Source organism: Panulirus ornatus, chromosome 43 (assembly GCF_036320965.1).
Source record: "Panulirus ornatus isolate Po-2019 chromosome 43, ASM3632096v1, whole genome shotgun sequence".
NCBI lineage: Eukaryota > Metazoa > Arthropoda > Malacostraca > Decapoda > Palinuridae > Panulirus > Panulirus ornatus.
In genome coordinates, this window is record NC_092266.1 from 8,612,333 (window position 1) to 8,638,675 (window position 26,343).

The window sequence follows — 26,343 nt, forward strand, 5'->3', positions numbered from 1 at the left end:
ATAATATAGTGGTCAAAGTTGGGCCAAACATGTAGATACCATCTCATTTTCCAACTTTAATCTTACCATCACTACCACCAACCATCAATTTCTATTCTCCTCTTCAATGTTCAAATTCATCATAATGGCTAGTAAACATATTGTTTTAACATTTTTCCTTGTCATTTCATACGTACTTGTAAACAATTTACCTAAACTTAGATATCTGCTGAAATATAAGTGGAAACATTAAAAACAACAATAAAATCATTTATTTAATACAAAAGCACAAAACATGACCAGTCTGGCAGTAAAATAATGTCACATTCTGAAATGACCTTAAACTAAAAATTGTACTTCAATGAACCATGGTAGACGAGAAATGACAGATCAAAATGGTATAATAATAGTGAACAGCCAGGACAGTGCATTGCCAGGACCTTATCCAAAACTCCAATATCATAGGAATAATTATTCAGTAGATTAAACATTGAAGGTACAGCAATGAGTCAACCTTGGAATGGGTAAAAACTGCTCAACATCAGGCATAATAGTAATTCCAACCTGACAATGCTGAGCATTTGAGCAATTATGAACTGCCCTTCACACTTCCAGAACAATGCCAAGTAAAAAGACCATTCCAACAAACAATACACCGAATTAAAGACATCCAAAAGGGGTCACCATTGTTGTCCAATATTACGGAAAGTGTTCCCTTCTCATTTTCAGGAAGAAAAATAAAGTGGTGTTCACAAAAAAGATAAATTGGCTACATTCACTTTAAACATCTCTCGGATATACATTGGATTTCATCCCTAAGTAATGTCCCTTGTTCATCCAGACCACACAATACATTCTGTAGATCCACGTATCTAGTATTCCTGAGACTGACTCTTTAGCTTCCCCACCTTTGTTTCTGTCTTCTTTGGCAGCAACACAGCCTGAATATTTGGTAGTACACCTCCCTGTGTGAAAAGAGAGGTCGTTATCCAGGAGGGCAAAAATGGGTATGTCTGAAGGTATGGTAGTCCCATCAATGATCTATGGATATGAGGGATCGGGTATTAATAAGGACATGGAAAGGAGGGAGAATGTATTGTGAGGTAATAAGACAAGGGTGTCCTGAAATGGTGTGGACACATGGAGACAATGAGTGGGAAGAGGTCCACAGAGAGTTTATATATGTCAGAAGTGGAGGGAACAGGGAGAAGGGGAAGGTAACTGAAGATAGAATGAGGGAGTGAAAAATATTTTGACTGATATGGGCCTGAACATACAGGAAGATGAAAGGCACAGATGGGATGAAGTGAATTGGAACGATGTGGTTTATATGGGCAATATGCTGCAAATAAACTGAAACTGGGCATGTAAAGCAGATGGGGAAACCATGGAAAAGTCTGTAGGGCTTGGTAGAGGATAAGTATTTGTGACTTTAGTGTTTTGCACATGAGAGCTAAAGAATGGATGTTACCTTTCTTCATCTACAACAATACCATGCTAACATTCGAAAAAGAAATAAAAAATACTACTCCCAATACAACTGGTAATAATAATAATGAAATCCTCCCCTCTTTTTTTTTTTAATTTTCCAAAAGAAGGAACAGAGAAGGGGGCCAGGTGAGGATATTCCCTCAAAGGCCCAGTCTTCTGTTCTAAACGCTACCTCGCTAATGCAGGAAATGGCGAATAGTATGAAAGAAAAGAAAGAATAATAATAATAATAATAACGGACGTGGACGTGTGTATGTACATGTGTATGGGGGGGGGGGGGGGTTGGGCCATTTCTTTCGTCTGTTTCCTTGCGCTACCTCGCAAACGCGGGAGACAGCGACAAAGTATAAAAAAAAAAAAAAAAAAAAAAAAAAAAAAAAAAAAAAAATAATAATAATAATAATTTTTTTTTTGGTCTCCCGCGTTTGCGAGGTAGCGCAAGGAAACAGACGAAAGAAATGGCCCAACCCACCCCCATACACATGTATATACATACGTCCACACACGCAAATATACATACCTACACAGCTTTCCATGGTTTACCCCAGACGCTTCACATGCCTTGATTCAATCCACTGACAGCACGTCAACCCCGGTATACCACATCGATCCAATTCACTCTATTCCTTGCCCTCCTTTCACCCTCCTGCATGTTCAGGCCCCGATCACACAAAATCTTTTTCACTCCATCTTTCCACCTCCAATTTGGTCTCCCTCTTCTCCTCGTTCCCTCCACCTCCGACACATATATACTCTTGGTCAATCTTTCCTCACTCATTCTCTCCATGTGACCAAACCATTTCAAAACACCCCCTTCTGCTCTCTCAACCACGCTCTTTTTATTTCCACACATCTCTCTTACCCTTACGTTACTTACTCGATCAAACCACCTCACACCACACATTGTCCTCAAACATCTCATTTCCAGCACATCCATCCTCCTGCGCACAACTCTATCCATAGTCCACGCCTCGCAACCATACAACATTGTTGGAACCACTATTCCTTCAAACATATCCATTTTTGCTTTCCGAGATAATGTTCTCGACTTCCACACATTCTTCAAGGCTCCCAGAATTTTCGCCCCCTCCCCCACCCTATGATCCACTTCCGCTTCCATGTTTCCATCCGCTGCCAGATCCACTCCACAATAATAATAATAATAATAATAATAATGCACAAACGCGGGAGACAGCGACAAAGTATAATAAAAAAAAAAAAATAAATAATGCACAACACTCTCAGTGAGCTAAACTGTTGGTAGTTTCATTACTGGTTGTTCAAATTGTAGATTTCTATTTTCTCAAATGAAATTTTGCTTCTTCTATGACAGAAAACATGCACAAAACATCTGTGCATGCATTTGTCTACAAAAATTTTATAAAATTCTCAACTTTCACTGTTTTCTGTTAAAAAATGTACACGACAAAATGGGTAGTTTCCTGCACATGGAAAAATTCCAATTCTAACAAACTTCATTTCCTTTTGGAGAAATTATGAAAACAATGAATGCTTTTACTGCATGAAAATATAATTCTGCTTTCATTCAGCATCTACTCTCATAAAAATGTGGAAAATGTTGGGAAATTCAATCATCAACTGCATAAGATGACTTCTTTAAATTCTCAAACATAAAACTTTGCTTCTTGTAAGAGAAAATATCCTTCAGGGTAGAAAAGGATCTCTCCCGTTTCACAGAGGAAACTGAAGTATATTTGAAGCATATGGTAATGGCAGCAGGCTTTACATCACTTTCCACTGCATTTCCTTCAAGAAGCTTTGCAATGTTTTAATTTGCATATTGTGCAAGAAATACTTTAAAGATTATTATACTTTGTCGGTCTCCCACATTACAGAGGTAGCACAAGGAAACAGACGAAAGAATGGCCCAACCCACCCTCATACACATGTATACACATAAACGCCAACATATGCACATATACATACCTATACATTTCAACGTATACATACATATACATACACAGACAAACTTATATACAGCAAGGCAGCGGGTTTGGATGGTATTGCAGTGGAATTTATTAAAAAAGGGGGCGACTGTATTGTTGACTGGTTGGTAAGGTTATTTAACGTATGTATGATTCATGGTGAGGTGCCTGAGGATTGGCGGAATGCTTGCATAGTGCCATTGTACAAAGGAAAAGGGGACAAAGGTAAGTGCTCAAATTACAGAGGTATAAGTTTGATCATTATCTTGTGGAGGTTAAGGTGAAGATTTGTATGGGTTTTCAGAAAAGAAGAGTGAATGTTGGGGTGAAGAGGGTGGTGAGAGTAAGTGAGCTTGGGAAGGAGACTTGTGTGAGGAAGTACCAGGAGAGACTGAGTACAGAATGGAAAAAGGTGAGAACAATGGAAGTAAGGGGAGTGGGGGAGTAATGGGATGTATTTAGGGAATCAGTGATGGATTGTGCAAAAGATGCTTGTGGCATGAGAAGAGTGGGAGGTGGGTTGATTAGAAAGGGTAGCGAGTAGTGGGATGAAGAAGTAAGATTATTAGTGAAAGAGAAGAGAGAGGCATTTGGACGATTTTTGCAGGGAAAAAATGCAATTAAGTGGGAGATGTATAAAAGAAAGAGACAGGTCAAGAGAAAGGTGCAAGAGGTGAAAAAGAGGGCAAATGAGAGTTGGGGTGAGAGAGTATCATTAATTTTAGGGAGAATAAAAAGATGTTCTGGAAGGAGGTAAATAAAGTGCGTAAGACAAGGGAGCAAATGGAAACTTCAGTGAAGGGCGCAAATGGGAAGGTGATAACAAGTAGTGGTGATGTGAGAAGGAGATGGAGTGAGTATTTTGAAGGTTTGTTGAATGTGTTTGATGATAGAGTGGCAGATATAGGGTGTTTTGGTCAAGGTGGTGTGCAAAGTGAGAGGGTTAGGGAAAATGATTTGCTAAACAGAGAAGAGGTAGTAAAAGCTTTGCGGAAGATGAAAGCCGGCAAGGCAGCAGGTTTGGATGGTATTGCAGTGGAATTTATTAAAAAAGGGGGTGACTGTATTATTGACTGGTTGGTAAGGTTATCTAATGTATGTATGACTCATGGTGAGGTGCCTGAGGATTGGCGGAATGCGTGCATAGTGCCATTGTACAAAGGCAAAGGGGATAAGAGTGAGTGCTCAAATTACAGAGGTATAAGTTTGTTGAGTATTCCTGGTAAATTATATGGGAGGGTATTGATTGAGAGGGTGAAGGCATGTACAGAGCATCAGATTGGGGAAGAGCAGTGTGGTTTCAGAAGTGGTAGAGGATGTGTGGATCAGGTGTTTGCTTTGAAGAATGTATGTGAGAAATACTTAGAAAAGCAAATGGATTTGTATGTAGCATTTATGGATCTGGAGAAGGCATATGATAGAGTTGATAGAGATGCTCTGTGGAAGGTATTAAGAATATATGGTGTGGGAGGCAAGTTGTTAGAAGCAGTGAAAAGTTTTTATCGAGGATGTAAGGCATGTGTACGTGTAGGAAGAGAGGAAAGTGATTGGTTCTCAGTGAATGTAGGTTTGCGGCAGGGGTGTGTGATGTCTCCATGGTTGTTTAATTTGTTTATGGATGGGGTTGTTAGGGAGGTGTATGCAAGAGTTTTGGAAAGAGGGGCAAGTATGAAGTCTGTTGGGGATGAGAGAGCTTGGGAAGTGAGTCAGTTGTTGTTCGCTGATGATACAGCGCTGGTGGCTGATTCATGTGAGAAACTGCAGAAGCTGGTGACTGAGTTTGGTAAAGTGTGTGGAAGAAGAAAGTTAAGAGTAAATGTGAATAAGAGCAAGGTAATTAGGTACAGTAGAGTTGAGGGTCATGTCAATTGGGAGGTAAGTTTGAATGGAGAAAAACTGGAGGAAGTAAAGTGTTTTAGATATCTGGGAGTAGATCTGGCAGCGGATGGAACCATGGAAGCGGAAGTGGATCATAGGGTGGGGGAGGGAGCAAAAATCCTGGGAGCCTTGAAGAATGTGTGGAAGTCGAGAACATTATCTCAGAAAGCAAAAATGGGTATGTTTGAAGAAATAGTGGTTCCAACAATGTTGTATGGTAGCGAGGCGTGGGCTATGGATAGAGTTGTCCGCAGGAGGATGGATGTGCTGGAAATGTGATGTTTGAGGACAATGTGTGGTGTGAGGTGGTTTGATCGAGTAAGTAACGTAAGGGTAAGAGAGATGTGTGGAAATAAAAAGAGCGTGGTTGAGAGAGCAGAAGAGAGTGTTTTGAAATGATTTAGGCACATGGAGAGAATGAGTGAGGAAAGATTGACCAAGAGGATATATGTGTCGGAGGTGGAGGGAACGAGAAGTGGGAGACCAAATTGGAGGTGGAAAGATGGAGTGAAAAAGATTTTGTGTGATCGGGGCCTGAACATGCAGGAGGGTGAAAGGAGGGCAAGGAATAGAGTGAATTGGATCGATGTGGTATACCGGGGTTGACGTGCTGTCAGTGGATTGAATCAGGGCATGTGAAGCGTTTGGGGTGAACCATGGAAAGCTGTGTAGGTATGTATATTTGCGTGTGTGGACGTATGTATATAAATGTGTATGGGGGTGGGTTATGCCATTTCTTTCGTCTGTTTCCTTGCGCTACCTCACAAACGCAGGAGACAGCGGAAAAAAAAAAAGTGTTGAGTATTTCTGGTAAATTATATGGGAGGGTATTGATTGAGAGGGTGAAGACATGTACAGAGCATCAGATTGGGGAAGAGCAGTGTGGTTTAAGAAGTGGTAGAGGATGTGTGGATCAGGAGTTTGCTTTGAAGAATGTATGTGAGAAATACTTAGAAAAGCAAATGGATTTGTATGTAGCATTTACGGATCTGGAGAAGGCATATGATAGAGTTGATAGAGATGCTATGTGGAAGGTATTAAGAATATATGGTGTGGGAGGCAAGTTGTTAGAAGCAGTGAAAAGTTTTTATTGAGGATGTAAGGCATGTGTACGTGTAGGAAGAGAGGAAAGTGATTGGTTCTCAGTGAATGTAGGTTTGCGGCAGGGGTGTGTGATGTCTCCATGGTTGTTTAATTTGTTTATGGATGGGGTTGTTAGAGAGGTGAATGCAAGAGTTTTGGAAAGAGGGGCAAGTATGCTGTCTGTTGTGGATGAGAGAGCTTGGGAAGCGAGTCAGTTGTTGTTTGCTGATGAAACAGCGCTGGTGGCTGAACTTAAGTATCTAAGATCTGTCTTGGGTAAGTTAGGTCAGCTGGAAGGAGAGGGAAGGGTAGAGGTGTAAGTATGGAAGTGAAGAGAGGATCAAGGGGCAGCATTAGTCATTCCAATGACTATGCTACTGAAACATGGATATGAAATGAGTTGCAGAGGTCAAGAATTCAGGCTGTAAAAATAAGCTGAGTGCATATGACTGGATGGAACGAAGAAAGAAATGAATAGGTGTATGAAAGATGTGCTATGGCAGGGAAGGAAACGAGAATGAATTGTATAGTGGTAGAGTGGGTGAAATGTAATACTTTTGAGTTGATTTGGGAATGTGGAAAGAATGCAAGACAAAGTTCACAAGGAGAGAGTAGGATAATACAATCAAAGGGATTGGCATGAGAGGAAGACCATGGGCAAATAGTGGAAGAATACTGGAGGGAGAGAAAAAGTGGATGAATACATGGAATGGTGTATGTGAGTGAGGAATGTAAGGACAGGAATAGAGACTTTTGCAGTGGCCATCCCCTTGATGGGGGTTCCTAGAGGGAACAAAGATCAGAGATACAGATAAAATAAATAGTTGGGTTAATCAAGTAAGTAATGATAGGGTATGGGAGAGGTGAGGTAAAAAGTATATTATGGTTGAATGAGCCGATGAGGGTGTGCTAAAATGGTTCGAACATGTGGAGGGAAAGAGTGAAGAAAGATTGACAAAGAGGATACATGTGTTTGAAGTGATATGAACAAAGAAAAGTGGGAACCAAACTGTAGATGGAAGGACAGAGTGAAAAAAATTCTAAGAAATGATGTGTTAAGAGGTATGGTAATAAGTATGGTTTGAAAGAACTGAAGAAGGAATGCGATATGGTTTGAACATATGGAGCAAATGAATGAGCAAAGGTTGAAAAGAAAGTTTTTGTATCTTTAATGGAGAGGACAAGGAAAAGGGAAAGCCTGAATCAGAGATTGAAGGAATGTAGTGAAAAAGTAATGATATGGTAAGACAGAAGTAAAAGAGAGGTGGTGTAAAAAAAAAAAAAAAACATAATGGTTGAAAGCTGAAGAGAATATTTGTGTCAGAAGTGGAGGGGACATGGAAAAGGGGGAGACCACACTGGAAATGGAAGCATGGAGTGAAAAAGATTTTTAGTGCATAGGACCTGAAGGTGCAGAAGGGTGAAATACATGCACAAGATAGAGTGAATTAGAGGGATGTGGTATACAGAGAGCAACATGTCAATGGACCGAACTGGGGCATAATAAAACAGCCAAAAAAGAAACATGGAAAGATATGTGGGGCCTGGCTGTGGATAAGGGATTGCATTTTGGTGCATTATACATGACAGCAGCAAGATGAATGTGAGCAAATGAGGCTTTTTCTTTGTATGTTCCTGGCACTACCTTTTTTAACATAGGAAACACAACAAACACATGCAACAGCTGCTTAAAACATCAAAGCAGAGCTCTGCACAAGAACTTGAACAAAAGCAAGCATGTCACGAAATAATGAGATAACGGTTACAATAACAGGAAAAACAAGTGTTACCATGGGTACCTATCAACTGGTATAAACACGACAATATAAAAAGTAATGCCAAAAAGATCCATTGTCCGCAAAAAACATTGTTCATCCCCAATTATGTTTTCGAGATACATGGCTACGATTTGTCATGATGATAAGAATATGACATACTTAAGGTGAAATCACTGTGCATCTTGTTGTTGACTAGTATTTCTAATAGCGTGAACATCAACAATGAACCTCAGGCTATCACGAGGGAAGGATGTTCTCTCTTTACTTTCCCTAGCTGCCACTTCATTCTGGAATTTCATTTCTGGGCACTGCATTTCTTCCACCTAAGCTTCTAGATTGTTGGCTCTTACCTTTTTGAGGAGGAGAAAGCCTAAATTCTAGCCTAGAAGCAAGAAAATGTTAACACACTTGAAATTTCTTGGCGCACTGGGAAAACTTGATCAGGCACCTGCTTCCTACAACGCTTCATCAGTGCCTCTCCAAATTCAGATCAAGACCCTATGGACCCAAAACACTGACCTTAAATACTACAGGAACTCTGCTAATTCCATGCCCAGATGTCTGCAAATAGTAATCAAGGCCACAGGAGAGGTGACAAAGCTTAGAATTAAATGTGACATTGCCTTTGAAAATGTAAAAGGAGGCAGAAAAGGGTTTTTGCGGACACTGTAGATGAAAGAGATTGGTACACATTTCTCCTTGGTACAGTCATGAAAGTTATTTTGGAGGTGACAAGTGTAAGCGGTGAGCTCAGGAAAATGTGACAGCGTATTAGCACATCACTTCTCTGCACTGTTTCTTAATCTTTTTTTTTTTTTTTGCTTTGTCGCTCGAGGTAGCGCAAGGAAACAGACGAAAGAAATGGCCCAACCCACCCCCGTACACATGTATATACACACATGTATATACATACGTCCACACATGCAAATATACATACCTACACAGCATTCCATGGTTTACCCCAGACGCTTCACATGCCCTGATTCAATCCACTGACAGCACGTCAACCCCGGTATACCACATCGATCCAATTCACTCTATTCCTTGCCCTCCTTTCACCCTCCTGCATGTTCAGGCCCCGATCACACAAAATCTTTTTCACTCCATCTTTCCACCTCCAATTTGGTCTCCCACTTCTCCTCGTTCCCTCCATCTCCGACACATATATCCTCTTGGTCAATCTTTCCTCACTCATTCTCTCCATGTGCCCAAACCATTTCAAAACACCCTCTTCTGCTCTCTCAATCATGCTCTTTTTATTTCCACACATCTCTCTTACCCTTACGTTACTTACTCGATCAAACCACCTCACACCACACATTGTCCTCAAACATCTCATTTCCAGCACATCCATCCTCCTGCGCACAACTCTATCCATAGGCCACGCCTCGCAACCATACAACATTGTTGGAACCACTATTCCTTCAAACATACCCATTTTTGCTTTCCGAGATAATGTTCTCTGCTTCCACACATTCTTCAAGGCTCCCAGGATTTTCGCCCCCTCCCCCACCCTATGATCCACTTCCACTTCCATGGTTCCATCCGGTGCCAGATCCACTCCCAGATATCTAAAACACTTTACTTCCTCCAGTTTTTCTCCATTCAAACTTACCTCCCAATTGACTTGACCCTCAACCCTACTGTACCTAATAACCTTGCTCTTATTCACATTTACTCTTAACTTTCTTCTTTCACACATTTTACCAAACTCAGTCACCAGCTTCTGCAGTTTCTCACATGAATCAGCCACCAGCGCTGTATCATCAGCGAACAACAACTGACTCACTTCCCAAGCTCTCTCATCCCCAACAGACTTCATACTTGCCCCTCTTTCCAAAACTCTTGCATTCACCTCCCTAACAACCCCATCCATAAACAAATTAAACAACCATGGAGACATCACACACCCCTGCCGCAAACCTACATTCACTGAGAACCAATCACTTTCCTCTCTTCCTACACGTACACATGCCTTACATCCTCGATAAAAACTTTTCACTGCTTCTAACAACTTGCCTCCCACACCATATATTCTTAATACCTTCCACAGAGCATCTCTATCAACTCTATCATATGCCTTCTCCAGATCCATAAATGCTACATACAAATCCATTTGCTTTTCTAAGTATTTCTCACATACATTCTTCAAAGCAAACACCTGATCCACACATCCTCTACCACTTCTGAAACCACACTGCTCTTCCCCAATCTGATGCTCTGTACATGCCTTCACCCTCTCAATCAATACCCTCCCATATAATTTACCAGGAATACTCAACAAACTTATACCTCTGTAATTTGAGCACTCACTCTTATCCCCTTTGCCTTTGTACAATGGCACTATGCATGCATTCTTAATCTTACCATCATAAAATGCTCTACCTGCACAAAAACACATTTTTACACTTTCCAAATATCAAATAGGGCAATATTTTCTCGTAAAAAAAAACTTGTTCACTGCCAGCCAGTCTGAGATAGGCTAATGCTAGATCAACTTGGTGCCTATTCTTATGCAACCGGTGAATTTTTATGGTACAAAGGTGTCCTTTTGAATTTGAGATATGAGTGGTATCAGCATTGCATGCATTAAGAGATCCAGCACTGCTGAGAAGCTGGAAATGACTGAGCATCAAGAGTGTTAGGAGAACGGCCTACATCTCATGTAAGCCCTATATCTGACCATGGGAGGATTCAGGTGACCCTGGTGCTTTTTCTTTTTGATTTAGAATTATCTTTCCTACTACCTAAAAATTTCAAACCTTGATGGAATAAATCAGATTTTCATTACCCTTGCTAATATTTCATAACATTGTCATTTCTCCTTTTCATGAGGCATCACCAGGAACAGACAAAGAAAGGCTGCATCTGCTCAAATCCTTTTACTATCTGTCATGTATAATGCATCGAAACCACAGCACCCTACCCACAAACAGGCTCCACAAACCTTTCCACGGTTTACTCAGGATGTTTCACATGCCATTCATAGTCCACTGACAGCACAGTGACCCCTGTATACCATGTCATTCCAATTTACTCTATCACGAGGATGTCTTTCACCCTCCTGCATGTTCAGACCCCAACAGTTCAAAATGGTTTTTCACTCCATCCTCCCTTCTCCAATTTGGTTTCCCCATTCTCCATGTTCCCTTCCCTTCTGACACATACCCTGTCAACCTTTCTTCATTCACCCCTCTAAAAGATGGAACAATTGATAATTTTCACAAATCAATGTTCCATGAAAATCTTTTAGCATGTAAGAGAATTTAGCTCCTGACAGGAAACCCTTTATCTAAATCAGCCTGAAGAATGTGGGCGAGTTTCTTGTTGATGTTCTTTTCCACGGAGTTTTTAATGAGCATATATATATATATATATATATATATATATATATATATATATATATATATATATATATATATATATATATATATATATATAAAGGTGAGAACAATGGAAGTAAGGGGAGTGAGGGAGGAATGGGATGTATTTAGGGAATCAGTGATGGATTGCGCAAAAGATGCTTGTGGCATAAGAAGAGTGGGAGGTGGGTTGATTAGAAAGGGTAGTGAGTGGTGGGATGAAGAAGTAAGAGTATTAGTGAAAGAGAAGAGAGAGGCATTTGGACGATTTTTGCAGGGAAAAAATGCAATTGAGTGGGAGACGTATAAAAGAAAGAGACAGGAGGTCAAGAGAAAGGTGCAAGAGGTGAAAAAAAGGGCAAATGAGAGTTGGGGTGAGAGAGTATCATTAAATTTTAGGGAGAATAAAAATGGGAAACAGAAGAAGGAGTCATGCGGGGAGTGCTCATCCTCCTCGAAGGCTCAGATTGGGGTGCCTAAATGTGTGTGGATGTAACCAAGATGTGAAAAAAGGAGAGATAGGTAGTATGTTTGAGGAAAGGATCCTGGATGTTTTGGCTCTGAGTGAAACGAAGCTCAAGGGTAAAGGGGAAGAGTGGTTTGGGAATGTCTTGGGAGTAAAGTCAGGGGTTAGTGAGAGGACAAGATCAAGGGAAGGAGTAGCAGTACTCCTGAAACAGGAGTTGTGGAAGTATGTGATAGAATGTAAGAAAGTAAATTCTCGATTAATATGGGTAAAACTGAAAGTTGATGGAGAGAGATGGGTGATTATTGGTGCATATGCACCTGGGCATGAGAAGAAAGATCATGAGAGGCAAGTGTTTTGGGAGCAGCTGAATGAGTGTGTTAGTGGTTTTGATGCACGAGACCGGGTTATAGTGTTGGGTGATTTGAATGCAAAGGTGAGTAATGTGGCAGTTGAGGGAATAATTGGTATACATGGGGTGTTCAGTGTTGTAAATGGAAATGGTGAAGAGCTTGTAGATTTATGTGCTGAAAAAGGACTGATGATTGGGAATACCTGGTTTAAAAAGCGAGATATACATAAGTATACTTATGTAAGTAAGAGAGATGGCCAGAGAGCGTTATTGGATTACGTGATAAATGACAGGCGCGCGAAAGAGAGACTTTTGGATATTAATGTGCTGAGAGGTGCAACTGGAGGGATGTCTGATCATTATCTTGTGGAGGCTAAGGTGAAGATTTGTATGGGTTTTCAGAAAAGAAGAGTGAATGTTGGAGTGAAGAGGGTGGTGAGAGTAAGTGAGCTTGGGAGGGAGACTTGTGTGAGGAAGTACCAGGAGAGACTGAGTACAGAATGGAAAAAGGTGAGAACAATGGAAGTAAGGGGAGTGGGGGAGGAATGGGATGTATTTAGGGAATCAGTGATGGATTGCGCAAAAGATGCTTGTGGCATGTGAAGAGTGGGAGGTGGGTTGATTAGAAAGGGTAGCGAGTGGTGGGATGAAGAAGTAAGAGTATTAGTGAAAGAGAAGAGAGAGGCATTTGGACGATTTTTGCAGGGAAAAAATGAAACTGAGTGGGAGACGTATAAAAGAAAGAGACAGAAGGTCAAGAGAAAGGTGCAAGAGGTGAAAAAAAGGGCAAATGAGAGTTGGGGTGAGAGAGTATCATTAAATTTTAGGGAGAATAAAAAGATGTTCTGGAAGGAGGTAAATAAAGTGCGTAAGACAAAGGAGCAAATGGGAACTTCAGTGAAGGGCGCAAGTGGGGTGATAAGTAGTGGTGATGTGAGAAGGAGATGGAGTGAGTATTTTGAAGGTTTGTCGAATGTGTTTGATGATAGAGTGGCAGATATAGGGTGTTTTGGTCGAGGTGGTGTGCAAAGTGAGAGGGTTAGGGAAAATGAGTTGGTAAACAGACATGAGGTACTAAAAGCTTTGCGGAAGATGAAAGCCGGCAAGGCAGCAGGTTTGGATGGTATTGCAGTGGAATTTATTAAAAAAGGGGGTGACTGTATTGTTGACTGGTTGGTAAGGTTATTTAATGTATGTATGACTCATGGTGAGGTGCCTGAGGATTGGCGGAATGCGTGCATAGTGCCATTGTACAAAGGCAAATGGGATAAGAGTGAGTGCTCAAATTACAGAGGTATAAGTTTGTTGAGTATTCCTGGCAAATTATATGGGAGGGTATTGATTGAGAGGGTGAAGGCATGTACAGAGCATCAGATTGGGGAAGAGCAGTGTGGTTTCAGAAGTGGTAGAGGATGTGTGGATCAGGTGTTTGCTTTGAAGAATGTATGTGAGAAATACTTAGAAAAGCAAATGGATTTGTATGTAGCATTTATGGATCTGGAGAAGGCATATGATAGAGTTGATAGAGATGCTCTGTGGAAGGTATTAAGAATATATGGTGTGGGAGGCAAGTTGTTAGAAGCAGTGAAAAGTTTTTATCGAGGATGTAAGGCATGTGTACATGTAGGAAGAGAGGAAAGTGATTGGTTCTCAGTGAATGTAGGTTTGCGGCAGGGGTGTGTGATGTCTCCATGGTTGTTTAATTTGTTTATGGATGGGGTTGTTAGGGAGGTGAATGCAAGAGTTTTGGAAAGAGGGGCAAGTATGAAGTCTGTTGGGGATGAGAGAGCTTGGGAAGTGAGTCAGTTGTTGTTCGCTGATGATACAGCGCTGGTGGCTGATTCATGTGAGAAACTGCAGAAGCTGGTGACTGAGTTTGGTAAAGTGTGTGAAAGAAGAAAGTTAAGAGTAAAAGTGAATAAGAGCAAGGTTAGTAGGTACAGTAGGGTTGAGGGTCAATTCAATTGGGAGGTGAGTTTGAATGGAGAAAAACTGGAGGAAGTGAAGTGTTTTAGATATCTGGGAGTGGATCTGGCAGCGGATGGAACCATGGAAGCGGAAGTGGATCATAGGGTGGGGGAGGGGGTGAAATTTCTGGGAGCCTTGAAGAATGTGTGGAAGTCGAGAACATTATCTCGGAAAGCAAAAATGGGTATGTTTGAAGGAATAGTGGTTCCAACAATGTTGTATGGTTGCGAGGCGTGGACTATGGATAGAGTTGTGCACAGGAGGATGGATGTGCTGGAAATGAGATGTTTGAGGACAATGTGTGGTGTGAGGTGGTTTGATCGAGTAAGTAACGTAAGGGTAAGAGAGATGTGTGGAAATAAAAAGAGCGTGGTTGAGAGAGCAGAAGAGGGTGTTTTGAAATGGTTTGGTCACAAGGAGAGAATGAGTGAGGAAAGATTGACCAAGAGGATATATGTGTCGGAGGTGGAGGGAACGAGGAGAAGAGGGAGACCAAATTGGAGGTGGAAAGATGGAGTGAAAAAGATTTTGTGTGATCGGGGCCTGAACATGCAGGAGGGTGAAAGGAGGGCAAAGAATAGAGCGAATTGGACCGATGTGGTATACCGGGGTTGACGTGCTGTCAGTGGATTAAATCAAGGCATGTGTATGGTGGTGGGTTGGGCCACTTCTTTCGTCTGTTTCCTTGCACTACCTCGCAAACGCGGGAAACAGCGGCAAAAAAAAAAAAAAAAGTTCTGAAAGGAGGTAAATAAAGTGCGTAAGACAAGGGAGCAAGTGGGAACTTCAGTGAAGGGCGCAAATGGGGAGGTGATAACAAGTAGTGGTGATGTGAGAAGGAGATGGAGTGAGTATTTTGAAGGTTTGTCGAATGTGTTTGATGATAGAGTGGCAGATATAGGGTGTTTTGGTCGAGGTGGTGTGCAAAGTGCGAGGGTTAGGGAAAATGATTTGGTAAACAGAGAAGAGGTACTAAAAGCTTTGCGGAAGATGAAAGCCGGCAAGGCAGCAGGTTTGGATGGTATTGCAGTGGAATTTATTAAAAAAGGGGGTGACTGTATTGTTGACTGGTTGGTAAGGTTATTTAATGTATGTATGACTCATGGTGAGGTGCCTGAGGATTGGCGGAATGCGTGCACAGTGCCATTGTACAAAGGCAAAGGGGATAAGAGTGAGTGCTCAAATTACAGAGGTATAAGTTTGTTGAGTATTCCTGGCAAATTATATGGGAGGGTATTGATTGAGAGGGTGAAGGCATGTACAGAGCATCAGATTGGGGAAGAGCAGTGTGGTTTCAGAAGTGGTAGAGGATGTGTGGATCAGGTGTTTGCTTTGAAGAATGTATGTGAGAAATACTTAGAAAAGCAAATGGATTTGTATGTAGCATTTATGGATCTGGAGAAGGCATATGATAGAGTTGATAGAGATGCTCTGTGGAAGGTATTAAGAATATATGGTGTGGGAGGCAAGTTGTTAGAAGCAGTGAAAAGTTTTTATCGAGGATGTAAGGCATGTGTACGTGTAGGAAGAGAGGAAAGTGATTGGTTCTTAGTGAATGTAGGTTTGCGGCAGGGGTGTGTGATGTCTCCATGGTTGTTTAATTTGTTTATGGATGGGGTTGTTAGGGAGGTGAATGCAAGAGTTTTGGAAAGAGGGGCAAGTATGAAGTCTGTTGGGGATGAGAGAGCTTGGGAAGTGAGTCAGTTGTTGTTCGCTGATGATACAGCGCTGGTGGCTGATTCTTGTGAGAAACTGCAGAAGCTGGTGACTGAGTTTGGTAAAGTGTGTGAAAGAAGAAAGTTAAGAGTAAATGTGAATAAGAGCAAGGTTATTAGGTACAGTAGGGTTGAGGGTCAAGTCAATTGGGAGGTGAGTTTGAATGGAGAAAAACTGGAGGAAGTGAAGTGTTTTAGATATCTGGGAGTGGATCTGGCACCGGATGGAACCATGGAAGCGGAAGTGGATCATAGGGTGGGGGAGGGGGCGAAAATTCTGGGAGCCTTGAAGAATGTGTGGAAGTCGAGAACATTATCTCGGAGAGCAAAAATGGGTATGTTTGAAGGAATAGTGGTTCCAACAATGTTGTATGGTTGCGAGGCGTGGACTATGGATAGAGTTGTGCGCAGGAGGATGGATGTGCTGGAAATGAGATGTTTGAGGACAATGTGTGGTTTGAGGTGGTTTGATCGAGTAAGTAACGTAAGGGTAAGAGAGATGTGTGGAAATAAAAAGAGCGTGGTTGAGAGAGCAGAAGAGGGTGTTTTGAAATGGTTTGGTCACATGGAGAGAATGAGTGAGGAAAGATTGACCAAGAGGATATATGTGTCGGAGGTGGAGGGAACGAGGAGAAGAGGGAGACCAAATTGGAGGTGGAAAGATGGAGTGAAAAAGATTTTGTGTGATTGGGGCCTGAACATGCAGGAGGGTGAAAGGAGGGCAAGGAATAGAGTGAATTGGAGCGATGTGGTATACCGGGGTTGACGTGCTGTCAGTGGATTGAATCAAGGCATGTGAAGCGTCTGGGGTAAACCATGGAAAGCTGTGTAGGTATGTATATTTGCGTGTGTGGACGTATGTATATACATGTGTATGGGGGTGGGTTGGGCCATTTCTTTCGTCTGTTTCCTTGCACTACCTCGCAAACGCGGGAGACAGCGAAAAAAAAAAAAAATATATATATTCATTTTACTTTGCTTTGTCGCTGTCTCCCGCATTAGCGAGGTAGCGCAAGGAAACATATGAAAGAATGGCCCAACCCACCCACATACACATGTATATACATACACGTCCACACATGCAAATATACATACCTATACATCTCAACGTATACATATATATACACACACAGACATATACATATATACACATGTACATAATTCATACTGTCTGCCTTTATTCATTCCCATTGCCACCTCGCCACACATGAAATAACAACACCCTTTCCCCGCATGTGTGCGACGTAGCGCTAGGAAAAGACATCAAAACCCCATTCGTTCAAACTCAGTCTCTAGCTGTCATGTAATAATGCACCGAAACCACGGCTCACTTTCCACATCCAGGCCCCCACAGAACTTTCCATGGTTTACCCCAGATGCTTCACATGCCTTGGTTCAATCCATTGACAGCACGTCAACCCTGGTATACCACATCGTTCCAATTCACTCTATTCCTTGCACACCTTTCACCCTCCTGCATGTTCAGGCCCCGATCACTCAAAATCTTTTTCACTCCATCTTTCCACCTCCAATTTGGTCTCCAACTTCTCGTTCCCTCCACCTCCGACACATACATCCTCTTGGCCAATCTTTCCTCACTCATTCTCTCCATGTAACCAAACCATTTAATGAGCATAAGTTATAAAATCAAAACCTACTAGAACCAATCAGATACTACCAGTGACCAAAACTACCAAGCATTACATACACACTGGTGCAGATTACTACATTTTTTAGAGCTGAAAACTTACCTGAGCAATAGTAACTCCAGATAGCAGTTTGTTAAGTTCCTCATCATTGCGAATGGCAAGCTGTAGGTGACGTGGAATAATTCGAGTTTTCTTGTTGTCTCTAGCTGCATTACCTGTAATAATCTAATATGTAACAGCTGTGAAACATCCATAACTCATGATTACTGAATGGCAGCAGAAAGAATAACAGGTAAGACACTGACATGAACTTGCAGCTGCTCCAATCAACACAATTTACCTTTCCCAGCTATATTTAAACATCAAGCTAACTTTTTATACCACTACTTGAAGCCTATAGAGTACGGTGGATCTTTTCGCACTTTTAATATTCATATGGGGGTAGTTCAGTGAAGTCGTGGATCCATGAGGAAAAATTCTGAAAATATGAGTTCTCTGCACCAACATCTGTACCCACCTAGAGGGTCTCAAAAATTGAAGAAAAAAAAAAGTATCAAAAATGCATATTTACAGAAAAAATACAAAGCTAAAAATATCTTTACTCTTATAGAAATATACTTTAATGAAGTAATTCTAAACTCTGGAAGTTAGTGAACAACTAACTTACTAAAAATACCACATATTTCATAAAAATTGCTAAAAATCTAATTGCAACATCTTTCAGCCATATGTGCTATAATAATGTTTGAGAATATCTAAGTACTATGAAAAGTTTAAGATAAACATTTCAACAACTTCTCTAATCAATGAATGATGAAAGCTACAGATTATTCCATCCAAAAGTGCAAAGTCTGTGTAAATTCCAGCTCAATTAGTTTCCCATTAAATACTTAGAGTAAAGTTCTTTCAAGCACAGAACACTATTTCCTCAGAAAAGCCAATTATGTGCTCTTTATCCGCAGGCCTCATGTCGATCAGGTGATAAGTGCATGATAGCTTGGATTTCACTGGCCCAACCCACAAAGGGATAGCTCATCTCTCAGTTGCATTTGAGTGCTCTAAGAGGTTTATTTTTCTTTTAATTTGCTTTGTCGCTGTCTCCCGCGTTAGCGAGGTAGCGCAAGGAAACAGACGAAAGAATGGTCCCACCCACCCACATACATACATACAAGTCCACACACGCAAATATACATACCTATACATCTCAACGTATACATATATATACACACACACACATACATATATACATATGTACATAACTCATACTGTCTGCCTTTATTCATTCCCATCGCTACCCTGCCACACATGAAATAACAACCCCCTCCACCCTCATGTGTGCGAGGTAGCGCTAGGAAAAGACAATAAAGGCCACATTCGTTCACACTCAGTCTCTAGCTGTCATGTAATAATGCACCAAAACCACAGCTCCCTTTCCACACCCAGGCCCCATAAAACTTTCCATGGTTTACCACAGACGCTTCACATGCCCTGGTTCAATCCATTGACAGCACATCGACCCCGGTATACCACATCGTTCCAATTCACTCTATTCCTTGCACGCCTTTCACCCTCCTGCATGTTCAGGCCCCGATCACACAAAATCTTTTTCACTCCATCCTTGGGTGCATCCTTCCACCTCCAATTTGGTCTCCCACTTCTCCTCGATCCCTCCACCTCTGACACATATATCCTCTTTGTCATTCTTTCCTCGCTCATTCTCTCCATGTGACCAAACCATTTCAAAACACCCTCTTCTGCTCTCTCAACCACACTCTTTTATTACCACACATCTCTCTTACCCTACTATTACTTACTCGATCAAACCACATATTGTCCTCAAACATCTCATTTCCAGCACATCCACCATCCTGCGCACAACTCTATCCACAGCCCACGCCTCACAACCATACAACCTTGTTGGAACCACTATTCCTTCAAACATACCCATTTTGCTTTCCGAGATAATGTTCTCAACTTCCACACATTCTTCAAGGCTCCCAGAATTTTTGCACCCTCCCTCACCCTATGATTCACTTCCGCTTCCATGGTTCCATCTGCTGCCAAATCCACTCCCAGATATCTAAAACACTTCACGTCCTCCAGTTTTTCTCCATTCAAACTTACCTCCCAATTGACTTGACCCTCAACCCTACTGTACCTAATAACCTTGCTCTATTCACATTTACTCTTAACTTTCTTCTTTCACACACTTTACCAAACTCAGTCACCAGCTTCTGCAGTTTCTCACACGAATCAGCCACTAGAGGTGTATCATCAGCGAACAACAACTTACTCACTTCACAAGCTCTCTCATCCACAACAGACAGCATACTTGCCCCTCTTTCCAAAACTCTTGCATTCACCTCCCTAACAACCCCATCCATAAACAAATTAAACAACCATGGAGACATCACACACCTCTGCCGCAAACCAACATTCACTGAGAACCAATCACTTTCCTCTCTTCCTACACGTAGACATGCCTTACATCCTCGATAAAAACTTTTTGCTTATAACAACTTGCCTCCCACACCATATACTCTTAATACCTTCCACAGAGCATCTCTATCAACTTTATCATATGCCTTCTCCAGATCCATAAATGCTACATACAAATCCATTTCCTTTTCTAAGTACTTCTCTTACATTCTTCAAAGCAAACACCTAATCCACACATCCTCTACCACTAAGTTACAATAGCCCTTTGCTTCTGATGTGATAAGGTTGATGTACTTGAGGCTAAGTGGCACTGGAGCTCACCAGTTATGGAGAGTTTTGCTTTGGCCACCCTCTTGAGGGAGTTCCCAAAAGGAACAGGAGTCAGAGATAGCGATAAATAGAAAATGACGGAAAAATGAGCTGAAAGTAGTCTTAGAAAAATGGAAAATCAAGTGTTCTAAAGTTCTGGTGCTCTTCGTGCTAAGTGTGCAAGATGCTTGCACGAAGAACCTGTCCCTACCCTGAAGTGTCAATGTTGAAACCCAGATTATGAAAGTCAGAAGTGGCAGTAGGGGGGGGAAGGATTACAATAGGAATTATCATTATAGTGAAAAATGAAGATAAGTATTTGTGGTGCAAGAAAATGCTTTCAAAACGAGCATAAATGGGTCTTTTGGGATGGTATGGTCATGCAGAACATAAGGCAGATGAAATGTTAGTCAAGAACATTATCATGCTAATGAGGGAAATGGCAGAAGTATATGAAAAAGAAAAAGGAAAGGAAGACTTAAAAGAGATGGGCAGATGCTGTGATAATCAATTTGGGTTAACACATCATATGATACCAGAGGCAGGATTTGGAATACAGCAGAGTGGAAACATTTTGCATAGAATGGTTGGTGAATGGAGATGTTTCTCATTTATCAAATATTGTCAATGGAGGCATTTCTCATTCATCAAATAATGCTGAACGTGAAAAGTAACAAGAAATTACATAAAAGCAGTCAATATTTCACTTTCACTATGTGCATTACCAAGCACCAACCTTTCAACTCCCTTATGAATGTTCTAAAGTCTAACCATTCGAGTCAACCGAAAAATTAAGCATTCTTTGAGCTATCTGGTATACCATATTCAAATACATGGCTATGCTATTGACAAATGTTCAATTGGATCAACAATTACCCTAAGCTTCTACTGATGAATTTACAAATTTATCTGTATATGTAAAAGGAAATAGATAAAAATTATAATTATAAAATGAATCAATTATGTGTTACATGGATCAACTTACCTGCCAACTCTAGGACCTCAGCAGCCAAGTACTCCATGACAGCAGCTAAATACACTGGGGCACCAGCACCTACACGCTCAGCATAATTGCCTTTGCGTAACAATCTATGTATTCGCCCAACAGGAAACTGTAGACCTGCTCGACTTGATCGAGACTTAGACTTTCCCTTCACTTTACCTAAGATATAAAGAGACCTGGTTTTAACTCACTAATGTACTTTCATATCAAATTTCATAAATGCAGTGAGTATAATGGCTAAATTACTGGCACAGCAAAATCATTACACAATAATTTAAAGAATGTTTAATGAATCTTTTGCTCCAGCCACTGTCTGTCAATTAATACAAAAGCCTGCACTTGCTCTCACTCACTGTGTGTCAGTTGGCGTATGTGTACCAACATGTATCTGGGTATGGACCTTTACACTAACTTCATATTTCAATACCAGGCTTTCAAACTTCCCAATGCTCTCAGCATTGTTTCATTCACCTTGTTCCACAACAACTGCTACAAAGCTGTTTGTACCTTCCCTGCTTTGTTTCTTACCCACTTTCCAATTATAAATAACAGTTGCTATATTCTGGCAATTAAGAAATTGTTGTCATTACCATGACCCCTAAGTAATGGATAAGTGGATATATCCTTGAGATGCCAGACACCTTTGGCCCCCTGCTCCACTACCTCATATATAATTACCCTTGTTCTAGCTGTCTCCATTCCTTCTGAAGACCTACACATAGTTTTCATTATGACATTTAATATAGTGTATACTGTGAATATAAATTCATCTTAGCCAATGTCAATCTTGACCTAAGTGCACCTTGGCAAATGAAATTTAATAGCGAGATGATCAATGTTTTAAATGTCAGCAGTAAAAAATGAAAAGGCAAACTACAGTATCAATTTTGTTATGCAACAAAAGGTACACGAGGAAAAAAGAACGGTTCAATAACCTCTAGTGACCTGAAGCCAAGTACGCAGTGCACAGAAGCAGTAAAGAGAGCTAACACTTAGATTCATAGATAGGTATAATGAATTCAAGTCTAGGGAAACTATCCTATTCTAGTCAATGATTCAACCCTATCTTCATCCCATTCTAGTCAATGATTCAACCCTATCTTCATCCTATTCTAGTCAATGATTCAACCCTATCCTCAAGTTTTTTTTTTTTTTTTTTTTGGGGGGGTGCTTTGTGCACGAAGGCAAGCTAACACAATGATTCCTGGGCAGAAACAAATCCTACGATACCCGATACAGTAAAATTGCCATTAAACTTTGTGGTGGAGGATTGATTTGATGTGCCCTATGACCAAAGCAGGCAAATTCACTCCATTCTATGCACGCTTTTCACCTTCCTGCACATTCAAGCCCCAATCACTCAAAATCTTTTTCATTCCATCCTTCCACCTCCAATTCGGTCTCCCACTTCTTGTTCCCTCCACTTCTGAGACATACAACCCCTTGTCACCCTCTAATCTCTTATTCTCTCCATGTCCAATTCATTTCAGTATAGTCTCTTCAGTGCTCTCAACCACACTTTTTATCAACACTCTCTGACCCTTTTATCACTTACCCATTTAAACCACCTTAAACAAAAAACTGTCCTCAAATATCTAATTTCAAACGTATCCACCCTCCTCTAACTTCTTATCTATAACCTCACATCCAAATAACATTTGTTGGAGGTGCCATACCTTCAAACATATGCATTCTTGCCCTCTCAGATAACGACCTCTCATACCACACATTCTTCACTGCTCCTAGAACGTTCATCCCCTCACCCACACTGTAACTCACTTCTGCTTCCATTTGCCACCATATCCATTCACACATCTAAAACTCTTCCCTTCCTCCAATTTCTCTCCATTCAAACTCACACCCAATCTAACTTGCCCCTCTACCTTGCTAAACCTAATAAGCTTGTTTTTTAACATATACTCTCTACTACCTACTTTCACACACTTTCAAACTCAGTCACCAACTTATACACAGTGGTGCATGTTCTCTCCCCTACAGTGAAAGTATTACTAAATCTTTTCTAAGTTACATCCTTATCTTCATTCAAGGTCTGCCTGTCAAAAGCAATAAGACCTGTGAAATTTGCAGTCGAAAATCTGATATTTTTTTGCAACTTTTTGTTCACCAGCACTGTAAACTACGATGAGTTACCTCAAAAGTGATTTGTCAGTTATCACTTGTACAAAGTTTTTCTCTATGTCTCTGAAGCCTTATCCCAATTCGAACTCCCTCAAGGGGGTGGCCACGGTAATAGAGTCTGCATAACTAGTGAACTCCAGTGCCGCTTCTCATCCTTTAGTGCCTCACCCTTAATAGGCCACTGACAGAGGGAAACTCTAGCACAGTGTCTGCCGAGGCTCCTACCTAATTCTTCTATGCTCCTACTGACCACTACTACCTAATGTTCCTATCTGCTACATCTATCTTATGTCTCCACCTACTGCTTCTGACTAAATGTTCCTACCTACTACTATCTATTGCTCCTACCATTTTCCAATAAAGCAGGGATAACACATAGTGCTCAATGCAGGAAAATCTAGTTACGAAGAATGAGCTGCGAGTCAAGTAGTATTAAGTGTTATGTACGACAAGGAGATATTGTATGTTTGTGGATAGAGTGCCAGTAGTCTACATGTAAGTGAGGCAGAAAGAAAAGACAGCTACCTCAGTCAGAGGAGTGTAACTTGACAATCACTGAAGTGCTACCCCGCTACTTAGCTGTCACTAACCCTCCCGATACCCATGCGAGTTATGCTGGTAATATACCTCCCTGCTTGTTGGTTGCATACCATCTACCACCTATATCTCTCAAATAAGTATCAGTGAATGACTTCTAATTCAGCATCTTTCAGTTTTTGCTGATGTTCTCAACTTGTCTAATGATTGTTATACTGCTCTGGTAGATTACCAATAATCTGGGTGGAACCAAACTCAAGTAAATACCAGAGTATCAATTTTTCTTAGGCACAAAGTAACACTGTTACTGTGTACACAGGAACACAGTATTGTACTATGAAAGGGTATCGACAAACTTCTGGAACAAGAAAATGTCTTGAAAGGTGAACAGTGCGAGATGAGCACTAAAGGAAGCATAAGTGAGGGGAACAAAAGGGTAAGTGACGACAAACAAGGAAGAAGCGGAGTATTCTAAAGGACTGTTGTAGGATTGATATTTGAGTGGTAGATGTGGGACATTTCAGATTAGGAGATATGTGGACCAGGAGTACAGCAGTCCCAACTGTGTTGTGTGGTTGTTAGTAACAGGACCTAAATACATAAAAAAAAAAAAGAGGGAGTGGATGCATGTGTTGGAAATGACTGCCAAGACAATGTATGGGGGTGAGAAGAGTCGACCATGTAAGGAGCTTCACCCGTGTGTGGCAGCTGGGAGGGTGTGGATGACTCTCCTGTGATAACACGGTATTGTGTGGATGACTTTGCTGTGACTGCACAGGGTGCTTGCTGCGTGGCTGGCTGCTGTAGAGATGCTACATGTAGATGAATCAGCTGAGGTAGCAATGTCACTTACAGCTGACGCAGCTGCAGCAGAATTGTATGCTGACTCATGTGGTGGCAAAAGGGCAGTGTGTGGCTGACTCTGCTGTGGTAGCAAAGGGTAGTGTGTGGCTGACTCTGCTGTGGTAGCAAAGGGCAGTGTGTGGCTGACTCTGCTGTGGTAGCAAAGGGTAGTGTGTGGCTGACTCTGCTGTGGTAGCAAAGGGTAGTGTGTGGCTGACTCTGCTGTGGTAGCAAAGGGTAATGTGTGGCTGACTCTGCTGTGGTAGCAATGAGTGGTGTGTGGCTGACTCTGCTGTGGTAGCAAAGGGTAATGTGTGGCTGACTCTGCTGTGGTAGCAATGAGTGGTGTGTGGCTGACTCTGCTGTGGTAGCAATGTGTGGCTGACTCTGCTGTGGTAGCAAAGGGTAACGTGTGGCTGACTCTGCTGTGGCAGCAAAGGGTAATGTGTGGCTGACTGCTGTGGTGGTAAGAGTGGTGTGTGGCTGACTCTGCTGTGGTAAATGTGGCTGATCTAGCTGTGGTAGTTAGGTCCAGCACTGTGTGAGTGGTGATGTGTGGCTGTGGCTGGGTTGGCTGTGGTGGCCGACTCAGTTGTGGCTAAGGCTGTGGTGGCTGCTGTGTCAGCCGTGGCCACAGTTAGGGTTGCTGAGTTGTATTTAAGTGTTATCGTTCTACTTATAAACTCTCACTTCCATCTGACACACACACACACACACACACACACACATGGGAATCGAGAGACGCCATTGCCATATGCATAACACACAAGATGTTAGTTTATCCTACAAAATTAAAGACTGTGGGTTATATCCATCCTCATATGAGGTCAAGCAGTCACTACCGTACCCCCAGAGCAGCATTACACCATGAGAATATATAAATTGGGGATTGAAGAGGAAGCATGTGCTCTGACCCCCAGCGGAAGAGTATGGAAGCACTCTACCCTCCAGCAGGTCAACCAATAGGGTTGTCGGAAGAACTTTAAGATCTATCCACGATAGATAGTGCAATCTATCGAACGTAAGAAATTAGAGGTTTTCTATGACAAGGTGGTGCACATGTATTTCAAATGTAGCGCCCAACAAAGCTGAACAACTGTTACCGTATCCCTCATCAACAACAGTTGTAAGACCGCCATATATCACAACTCCTCACTTATAACTTACCAGGAACCACCATCATAAAGAACCTAAACCATCGATGACCACTTACCACCCTTGCCACGGCCAGACATTTTACAAGCTGGGGAAAATCTAGCAAGACAATTCACTTCCTCCTCCTCTTCCCGGTATTCGTGATCTTTCTGTGCGCGGAATCAGTATTGAAAATATAGTGTGGACCAATGGCGGCAGCGGTCCGTCCGGCCAGCCACTCACGACTGAGGGTTTTGCCGCGCAAACGGAAT

General features: G+C 41.6%; 1 protein-coding gene across 1 annotated transcript; it reads right to left on the reverse strand.

The window, feature by feature from the left end:
* Positions 1-241: 241 nt before the first annotated feature.
* On the reverse strand, positions 242-26,308 carry LOC139762300 (histone H2A-like). The gene is made up of 4 exons (XM_071686899.1): positions 26,151-26,308; positions 21,401-21,577; positions 17,770-17,882; positions 242-944 (listed from the first exon to the last, which is right to left on the reverse strand). The coding sequence occupies exons 1-4, from the start codon at positions 26,170-26,172 to the stop codon at positions 852-854; spliced, it is 405 nt and encodes a 134-aa protein (XP_071543000.1). The 5' UTR covers positions 26,173-26,308; the 3' UTR covers positions 242-851.
* Positions 26,309-26,343: the final 35 nt, after the last annotated feature.